Genomic DNA, 9,568 nt, shown 5'->3' with positions numbered 1-9,568 from the left:
GTTTCATTGAATATCAGGAATGTAGGTATTACTGAAAAAAAAAATAATAAGTGTAATTCGTCACTATTAAACCCAACCTACCATCTCAGTTATCCGCAGACGCCGGTGACCAACGAGCACTACTTGATCCCCTTGGATGCTGGTTATCTACATTGACAACAGCAAGATAGCTAGAGTATCAGCAATGGATTCTATGCCTTTTAATATATTCTTAATTTATATACTAAATGTCATTAATTCCCAAACCCTTGGCAGAAAAGATGATACCTGAGCCAAAGTACCAACTTCATGAAGACGCTTGAATAAATCTTTTCCTTTAAGGTCATTAATGCTTTTCGCTGAATCTGACCCAGATACAATACTAGGATCAGTCTCTGGGTCATCCTTAAGAAGAAAGGCACCTACATATGCCACTGACCTTTTACGATTTTCCACTAAAGCTTCTAACAATTTGGAATCCTGCAGGAAAACTTAAAACTTAATAAACATTAAACCAAAAAAAAAAAAATTATGCCGCGAAGTTTTAACCACTCGAAAGAGACCTGTCTTTGTTCAGTAACTAACAGCAGCATAGCAAAACATATCAAATCATTTAGAAAATTAAGATTTAGAAAATATTGAACATTCCAGTATATATGGTACGACCAAGGTCAGCATTGAGTTACTTATTTGCAAGAAAAGTAAAACCAATGAAGCTCTTTTTTTCGTTGAAGAAAATTTCAACTCCATGGTAGTATTATATTACATGTATACAAATTATCATCGTTGGACCTGCAAGTAAGTGAAAAAAGGGACCTAAAAATCACTATCAAAATTGTTGAATTCAGTGAGTATAACTCCGATGCACAAACTGGATCCAACAATTGGCAAATCAGAAAACTTCGAAAGGATATTTATCTGAAAATCCAGAATGTCAACTATGAAAACAGACAGATCTTCCAGGACTAAAAGATGTCCAGAAGGGAACAGCAATCCACCAACGTCAAGTTTGAAATGCAGCCGATGAAGTAAGCAAAAACTATGCTCACCTTAGAAAGATTGCTTTCTTGTCAAAAAAGCTTACACTTTTTTATTCGCTCAGATTACTTAACTGATACCTGCAAATGCAAGTACCATATGATGCACGCCATGTTGGCTGGGAAGTGGATCTAATGGTCAGTGAACTGCAGTGCCTTGATCCACATATAAAACCAGAGCAGTGCAATTCACTGGTATCGTTAAATCCACTCCATGCCACATGTGTCATGCATCATTTGCACCGACAAACATGGGTTTAGATAAAGTATCATGTCACACCAGTCCGTCCTACAAACACACGCAGTGATTGATTGCATAGATTAATTTATGTTTTATATGTCCCAAAATAACTTGGCATTTATGGAGGGGGAAGAATATGATTGAATTGCCATAAAATGATTGTCATGCTTGCTCGACACTAAGGGCCACTATCATCTTCTACGAAATTCCATGCTGCTCCCTTCCTTTTCTTTCTTTCTCCTCCACCATACCTCATTGAACATTTGCCCATCATCATAGAACCCTACTTCAAGAACAGATTGAAATATCCAAAACAAGTGGACATGTTCCTTATTTTCAGGTTTACAAAGAAAACAAATATTTTCAAGACATTTTCAAACAAATATTCATCACACAATCTCCTATTTCCATGCATCTAAACAACCAGTTTCATAGCTACTGAGAAGTGAGAACCAAGGCATTTTTCAATGTTGGGGACTATGCTTGCTCGCTGCCATGGCGTAATCTTCATTCTTCATACAGATCAGTCAAGATAAAGTTTAGTCAGTACTGTGATGTCATTTTTAGTGTCAAGAAGGTAAAATCCTTTATAACAACTGTCTTTCAGATATCGATCAAATTAAAAGCCAATAGCAAAAGCTCATATTCAAAAGCATGCAAGAGAAAACAACCAGGAAATAGAAACGCATCAGTAGAATAACCTGTTTGGTGCTTCTACTGGCACAGTACTAACGGCAGTCTGAATGTTCTGTTGCGACAAAAACAAACGCAGAAGAAATTGAAACAAACCAGGAAACAGGTCAGCAAGTTGATGATGAAGACTACTGGATTCTGCCATGAGAACTCTTTTCTTGGCCAAGCCTAATGAAGGTTTGATGATTAATTGTAGGTGCCATGGGGAATTAGTCATAGAATGGATTAATTGGTTGGAGTCCCTTGATTCCAATGGAGACTTTGTGCCATCGGTGTTTTGGTTACCATCATCCAGTTCATTTGAGGATTGCGGTTGTGAATCTGGTGGTGCTTCTTAGTAAATGACTGACCCAATAGATTTTACTGAAGAAAGAAGCCTAGAGTCATCAGCAGCAAATGCATCCAGATCATCTGACTCGCTCATTAAATGCTCCTCGAGTGATTGACCTTGTCTCGGGACATGGAAATTTTCTGTTTCAGCTGTATGAGTTAATAAGGTATTAGCAGAGACTCGCCCAGGAAGAAAATTAGGAGCTGGAGTCGCGCAGGTGTCCCAGGGGTAGTTGTTGGATTTGTCGCTCGCTTATGTCATCGGACCGCTTCTCAAACTTTGAATGTCTTGATTGCAAAGCTGAGTCATTCTGTTTCAGGGTAGAATCTGTTGCAGAGTTGCCATTGTAAGTGCAAGGTTGTCTGCTACATTGAAGAAAGAAAGAAAGGGAAAAAAAATTCTTAGCTAGAGCTCATGGTAGTAGAATATCACATAATGAAATGAAAGACTAATGAAGAAATGATTTACCCAAGTAGGATGTCATTGGATTCAAAAGAACTTGCACCTTGATTCATAGTTGGTAGGCACTCCATGACTTGAAAAGGAAAAGAAAGAAACAATTAGCACCCTCATCTCACTAGATTAACTCCGGGGTTAAATTAAGACAAATTACCTGAACTTGGCGAATTCATTTGTATAACTCTGGGTGTTGGTGTCAGCAGTGAAAGTGGATGGTTGGCACCAACTGCTGGATCATGAGATTCAAAGGTCCACATGTGAGTAGGAGCACTCCCTTGATTGTCAATATGATTCAGATGAGGTGGACACCAGTTGCTGGATGGTTGATTTGAAATAGGTGGAAATTTGGTTGGAGCATGCACATATCTTGCATGTCGCTATTAACGGTTTCAAAAAACTGAGAATCATGGCTTGCAAAAACTTTCTGACTCAACGTAAGTAGCCGATGATCAGAACGTAAAAGCCTTTCATAATGTTTCTCCAAAGTTCCTTCTACAAACTCAAGATAGTGCCTCCTGAAGGAAATAAAATAAGAAACAAGCTATGAGAATATTACATGAACTTTACTAAAGAAGATATTATTCTGTTTTTGTTTGTTCTTGATAATTTCAGAAGCTCCTATAGATGTAGTTTAACATGGACTAAAACATTGAAGGACTGGAGATCTGAATCGAAGGATTTATCTACTTCATCAATAAAAAAATACATTCCTCTCTCTCTCTCTAAAAAAAAAAGAAGTATATTTCAACAAATATGGAAATATTTGAAGGTGTAAAATCCATTGAAAGGCTTAGCAAAATGACAGAGCTCCAAGAAAGTGACGTAAATGTAATTTTTATGTACCTGTTTGTGGTTGCATTCCCACTGGTAAAATCAGAACAAGCTTCCCAATTAGTATGCTTTCTTGGCTGAGGATTTACCTCTTTAAAGAACATGGGCTGCTGCCTTAACTGCACTAGGTACCAAATATCTTAGTTATCAAACCCAAACAAATATTCCAAATTTTGTTATTAAAAGAATGAAATCATTAAGAAACTTCAAAAAACCATCCAAAGCCAAGAATTAGTTCAAACATGTCTAAGACAATAAAAGTAGTCTATGGAAAAAGAAAAAGTAGCAAAAGTAATCAATAAATGAGAATATATGTCTAAGGAAAACATCTAACCTCAACTTCCAGAATGTCTGGTTGATCCCGTATGAATCGTGCTCTGGTTGCTGAGATATCGGTCCATTGGATCTCAATCTTTTTTTTCAATCTTTCTTCTTGTATCTCCCAAACAAGTTTTCGCCTAGCATAGTAAAACTTAGCTACAATATCACCTTCATTTCTTGACTTCCCTCTAAAATTATGAAACATAGTTTAAAAAAAAATTGTTAGATGCTAAGAAGAAAAACTAATTAGAGCATTTGGTTTTGAGCATTTGCTTTTTCTAAATTGTTCTATCAAGTCAAGACGTAAGATTACCTCCCAACAGCCGATCTTGAGTTTTGTTGCAGGAAAATTTGAAGCCTTCCATTTCATTAATGTGGGTTGGATGTTATATTCATCATTTCTGGTCTGTTGTTTTTCTATACTAGTACCCGAAGTTGGTCCATTAAGAGGAGTGGTCTTCTTTTGAGATAGCTTCCTATCAATGAGATCCAAGAAAGATGGAGTTATGCGTAAAATCAAACCCAGAGGACTGGGTTCCTCTGTCTTGTCAGTGCATGGACCTATCTGCATAGATTAAAAATAAATAAACCAGTAAGAAATATCGCCAAATAGAAAAGATAAGATACATTTAGAACTCCATAAAAAATTAGCTTTGTAAAAAATATTAGTTTCTAACAAAAAATAACCATAGGGACATTAGAAGGAAAGCGAACTCGATTTCATGTAGTCAATTGCTTCAGGGTTAATCTAGTTCAAATGCCACTTGCAACTCTTGTAATTCAAGTAATTATCTGTTAAAACATCACTATACCTCCTTCGATCTCAAACTGGAACCTGTTAATGTAACCTCACGATAAACTTCAAACCAAACTACCTAAATATGTGCAAACACACTACTAGATTATACCTTTGTTCTCTTTTTTTCTTTCTTTTTTGAGATGAAGGGAGGATTAGCCACCCAAAATTTTATTTAAAAAGATAATAAAAGGGTCAGCTTTGATAACAGAGTGAAAAAAAAGAACTGAACAGGTTCCAATTCTAACAGATTAATCATTAGAGAGAAGAGATAATAAAACAAGAGATGCAGCAATGAGGTGAATCTGCCAATAAAAGTTGTTGAAGTCTGTCGACGAAGAACAACCAGGATGCTGAAACCAGTCCATAATAAAGCCAACTCTGAAGGTAAATAAAAACATGAGACATCTTTGGGTAATGGAAGCCAGAAATCCACTTCAATGAAAATTTAGTCTTCTGAAAGTGCAGGTGGAAGCTCTTTTACTTTTGTAATTACATAGGGATGACCAATCATTAAATAGATGGAGACATCTTGAAGCTATAGCTACCACAATGACCAAGCTATGGCCGCAGTCAACATGACCAAGCTATGGCCGCAGTCAACATAAGAATGATAGACTAAGTAGGCTTAGAGAAATTTCTATGCCTCCAGTCAAGACAAAGAAATTCAAAAGAGTATTGAGGGAGGAGCACACCTAACAAAGAGCAAACTGTCTTCTAAAACGTTGAAAAGGAGTATTGAGAGAACAAATGATCAACAGTTTCAGGCCCATGATTACCATCAATATTGATCTGTTCCACTCTAAATCAACATAACTAAATTGACTTGCTTTAGCCTAACCAAATTTACTTCCTAATCTCTGTCTTGCTAATGTAGGCAATATAACACTTAAAAAAATTTCATATAGAGATCTAAACACAACTTAGGGACAACACACATTCCCTAAATGAATCTAATTTAAATTATTTACCGTTAGCGCATAAAAACCTCATTGATACAAGGACAACTAGGTACTTGCTAGAGCCATGGAAATACCAAAAGATGGAGGTATTAATTATTTTCACATGATTCACAATTCAATGATGGTAATGGATCTTAACCTTGGCTATAATGAGTTATATTTCATTAAATATACATTTTGCAGTTAAAACAAGTATATTATGATGAAAACATTGGTTATTTTCAAAATAAGGATAGAATATCCAGAGTAGCTAGAATATATCTCCTCATTAGCACATCTGAGAAAGTTCTCACCAGTACATTGCCTTTTTAATGCAAGTTATTTTTTGACTTATACCTATTATTGTTATCTTTGGTAAGTTCTTGATGGCCGGATAAAAAAGAACATTTCTTATACAAGTTTAGAAAAAAGAACTGACCTTCTGCCTCTTGGAATTTGAGTCTGGCTCTTTGGGCCTATCTCGAGGTCTATTCTCTTCCTCAACCATGCGAGGACTCTCAATCCCATCAGAAGCAAGCACCTTATCGAGCCAACTATTAAAGCTCCCCTCTTGCTCAGCCCATTCAACACTTCCTTCTAACCCAACAGCTTCATCCATCATCTCCTACAAAATTAATGAATAATATATTTGGGAGCAAAAACGAATAACATCAGACTATATCCACATTCCAACCTACATAAACCAACAAATCCTAAAGTATTCAATCTAATGTAATGAGATTAAAAAAAACGCAGAGAAAAGAAAAACCTTTATATAAAAAAATTATTTTTTTAAGCACTATTGCCAACAGTACCAATGGTAAAATCCATCACAGTTTTCAATCCGATTAAGGTACATCCCATGCATATGAGATGTTTTAAACAAAAAAAACTACAGATTCCAAGCTATCCACCCAAGAGTTTCAACCACAAGAACAATTTAATGAGATGAAATTAGATTATAAAATAAATAAAAGCAGATACAAGAATAACCTAAGCAAATACTGAAGCTACTCCCGATGACAACAATCCAATCTTCGCATCTAAGTTATCTACAACCCAATCCAGGGTCTAACAAAAACAAACATGAAAAGAATATCTGATGAGATGAGATAAGTTTAGAATTGAAACGACAGGAAACGGGGAGAAAAAAAAACAACCTTCTTTAGGTTAATCAACTCGCTCTCCAAAGGATTGTAAACGAAAAGGAAACAAAGGAAGGAGAGAAGAGCCGAAGGGGAGGAAAAGGAGCTCTGTTTCAAAAAATCTGGGGAGGCCGTTTTATGGAAACAGAGTCCTTTCAAGGGAACGAAACGAAGGAAGCGGGAAGGGGGGTAGTTAGTTAGGCTCGTCGAAGCTCCTAGTTGATTCCCATTGGACGGTGCCACGTGGAGAGCGGCGGCGCCGTGCGGATCCGCTGACGAGGCAGACGGATTACATTGAAGCAGTGCAAAAGCGGCGACATCCTCCGACTTCCATGCAACCAGTTGGAAAGGAAGGACGACATCCGCCGACTTCCATGCGACCAGTTGGACAGGTGGCCTAGTTACGAGGTCTCTCATCGTTTACAGTTGGGATTCCTGGGTTATGATTTAGGGGTTGCAGGACTTACTTTTGCTTCTGCTCTGTATGCATGCCACCTGTCCATTGTTAAGTAGCGGGAAAAAAAAAAGCTGCAACCAATACGCAGCCAACCTAACAAACTGAAGAAATTATATTCTAGGGGGCATGCACCACCTACCATAATCAGAGCTGTCTGTTTATATAGTGATGCATCGAGATGAGTACTTGAAGAACGGAGCCCATAGAAACAAGAGGTTAATTATAATTGCTGGCATGCACGACCACTTGGTGCATGCAGTGTAAGGTATAATTTCTCACGAAATTGGCTTGCATATCCAGGTTTGTCCTAAGTTATATTGTTTGTGATTGAAGAACGGAGCCCATAAAAACAAGAGATTGTGATTGCATCAAGATGGGTGCTTAAAGAATCGAGCCCATAGAAACGAAAAGTTGTGATTGCTGACGTGCATGACCACTTGGTGTGCATGATTTTTCAAAAAATTGGCTTGCATATCCAAGTTTGACCCTAGTTATATTACTTATGATTGTGATTTATGCTAACTTGTATCTTAATTTTATCTAGATTTTTTTTGAAAAATGTAGATATGCTAAATCTTTATTTGGCATTAAGGTTGCAAATGGGTCGGGTCGACCCGAGACCCGACCCGACCCGAATTTTAGGACCCATGGGTCCGGGTCGATCCTAAAATTGGATCCGAATCATTTTTTGGGTCAGTTCTAGGTTTATCGAACGGATCCGATCCGACTCGAATGGATCCGAAGAGAAAGGGGGGGGGGGGGGGGAGCAAAAGAGAGTTTTTTTTTTGTGTGGGTCATAGCACTATTCGTCCACCAGGATTCTCTCTCGATCTATTACACTGTTGATACCTTTGGTGTCTCGGTAGCTTGTTTTTTTTTTTTCTTCTGTTTTTTGGCTTCTGTTTTTTTTTAACTTTTGCAGGGAGGAAGTGAGGGAACACTGAACTGAATATGGGTCATGTGCCAGTTTTCTGCGATGGAATTGGATTTTGGAAGAAGGTCCGGGATTTTTTTTGTCCTCGTGAGAGGGGAGCAGGGAGACACCAAGTTCCGTCCAATCAGTCATACGGACAAAATATAGTGTGATATGAAATTTGGCTTGCAGACCGACTTAGTTAGTAGTCATGGTTCATCTGTTCTGACTGGAGGTCAATCGCAAGTCTTTCAAAGTCATGGGTCACCCAGCACCTCATGATATGACCAAATTAGATTTGCCCAAATTCTTTCCTAAAAGTAAAAAAATTGAATCCGATTTGAATCCGAATCGATCCAACTCGGATCCGATCCGACCCGGTCTTCAACCAGGTCGGATCTGGATCCAAAATTAGAACCCAAATAAAAAATCGGATCGGATTGGGGTCATCCAGGATCTGACTCGATGCGACCTATTTGCACCACTATTTGGCATGTTTTATGTACGGATGTATAAGTTTTTTTTCTTTTTGTTCAACTTCAGGTTCACACGATGCATTATAAGTTCTTTGTTATCTGTTAGATAGGGGTATTGATTTGACGCTTGAAAACGTACCTCCACATTTCTAATGGATCTCATGATATATGTTGATTATTAAAATCGATTATTTTGTTGTTCAATGTATTGTTTCATTGTTTATGATCAATTTTTATGGAGTGTTACGTGAGCATGACTTGCACTTTGACAATATATGTTGATCATTTGTTTGGATTCAAGGAACCATTTTATAATTTAATTCTATTTTTTTTTGAGGCATTATTATGTTCAATTTAATCAAACCAGTTAATTAGTTTGCTTTGCAATTAATGTTGTTTATCACTGGCTTATAATTTTTCAATGATGTTTCATGAGTGACATAGTATTTTAAATCTCATAATAGCATTAATGCAGAAATCAAGGCAAAAATTCAAAAGTTCCTCTTTTTCTGAATTTTGTTTGGTAATTAGGAGGCGATCCTCAGATAAAAAGGGGAAAAAAGAACATTAGAAATGGAGTCAAATTAAACATTCACAAAACTGCAGTCATACATATTAAATCATATCTAGTATCACAAATGCATTGACTTACAAAATCATCCTTGGTTTTATTTTTGGTTTCTTGGGCATACTAATTAATGGTATTTCATCATAAGTTCATTCCATCAAAAAGAAGTAAGTACTTGAAGCTTGAATTGTAAAGCATATGAGATCATTTATATTATTAATTATGTTAGATCTTACCCAGCTTCCAAGAGGAATTAGCTGGTACGATTGTACAACAGATGGCGAGGTGCCAGTTTTCTAAAATAAATATGATGGTCAACCAAAAAAAAAAAATGCAGCTTGTGTCATCTCTTCGTCGACTAATATGTTGTTAATCTCCAA

The 9,568-nt window shown here is 37.0% G+C and overlaps 1 protein-coding gene and 1 long non-coding RNA gene across 4 annotated transcripts; both read right to left on the bottom strand.

Annotated features, from left to right (window-relative positions):
• Positions 1-61: 61 nt before the first annotated feature.
• Positions 62-2,504, bottom strand: LOC120108516. Of its 2 annotated transcripts, none has more exons than XR_005509834.1 (3): positions 1,959-2,504; positions 268-459; positions 62-147 (listed from the first exon to the last, which is right to left on the bottom strand). It is a non-coding gene; the product is annotated as an uncharacterized LOC120108516 (long non-coding RNA). The 2 variants fall into 2 exon arrangements; XR_005509835.1 differs by lacking the exon at positions 1,959-2,504 and having other exon boundaries at positions 268-344; positions 419-679.
• A 266-nt stretch (positions 2,505-2,770) lies between these two features.
• On the bottom strand, positions 2,771-7,231 carry LOC120108514. 2 transcript variants are annotated; one of them, XR_005509833.1, is made up of 6 exons: positions 6,069-7,230; positions 4,206-4,457; positions 3,906-4,029; positions 3,584-3,690; positions 2,895-3,255; positions 2,771-2,816 (listed from the first exon to the last, which is right to left on the bottom strand). XR_005509833.1 is itself a non-coding variant. In XM_039122134.1 (6 exons), exons 1-4 carry the CDS (start codon positions 7,189-7,191, stop codon positions 3,979-3,981), a joined length of 891 nt encoding a protein of 296 aa, XP_038978062.1. In that variant the 5' UTR covers positions 7,192-7,231; the 3' UTR covers positions 2,896-3,255; positions 3,584-3,690; positions 3,906-3,978. The 2 variants fall into 2 exon arrangements, 1 of the variants encoding a protein (XP_038978062.1); XM_039122134.1 differs by lacking the exon at positions 2,771-2,816 and having other exon boundaries at positions 2,896-3,255; positions 6,069-6,254; positions 6,790-7,231.
• Between the last annotated feature and the right edge of the window lie 2,337 nt (positions 7,232-9,568).

Source organism: Phoenix dactylifera, unplaced genomic scaffold (genome assembly GCF_009389715.1).
Source record: "Phoenix dactylifera cultivar Barhee BC4 unplaced genomic scaffold, palm_55x_up_171113_PBpolish2nd_filt_p 001372F, whole genome shotgun sequence".
Classification (NCBI taxonomy): Eukaryota; Viridiplantae; Streptophyta; class Magnoliopsida; order Arecales; family Arecaceae; genus Phoenix; species Phoenix dactylifera.
This window is presented reverse-complemented; position numbering and strand designations above follow the sequence as displayed.

Excerpts from the sequence above, each read along its gene's own strand:
- LOC120108514 (XM_039122134.1), bottom strand. The coding sequence starts at position 7,191 with ATGAGAGACCTCGTAACTAGGCCACCTGTCCAACTGGTCGCATGGAAG. Across the intron at positions 4,458-6,068 it reads CAAATTCCAAGAGGCAGAAG|ATAGGTCCATGCACTGACAA; the intron begins GTCAGTTCTTTT and ends TAATCTATGCAG. Across the intron at positions 4,030-4,205 it reads TCAAGATCGGCTGTTGGGAG|GCGAAAACTTGTTTGGGAGA; the intron begins GTAATCTTACGT and ends TTACTATGCTAG.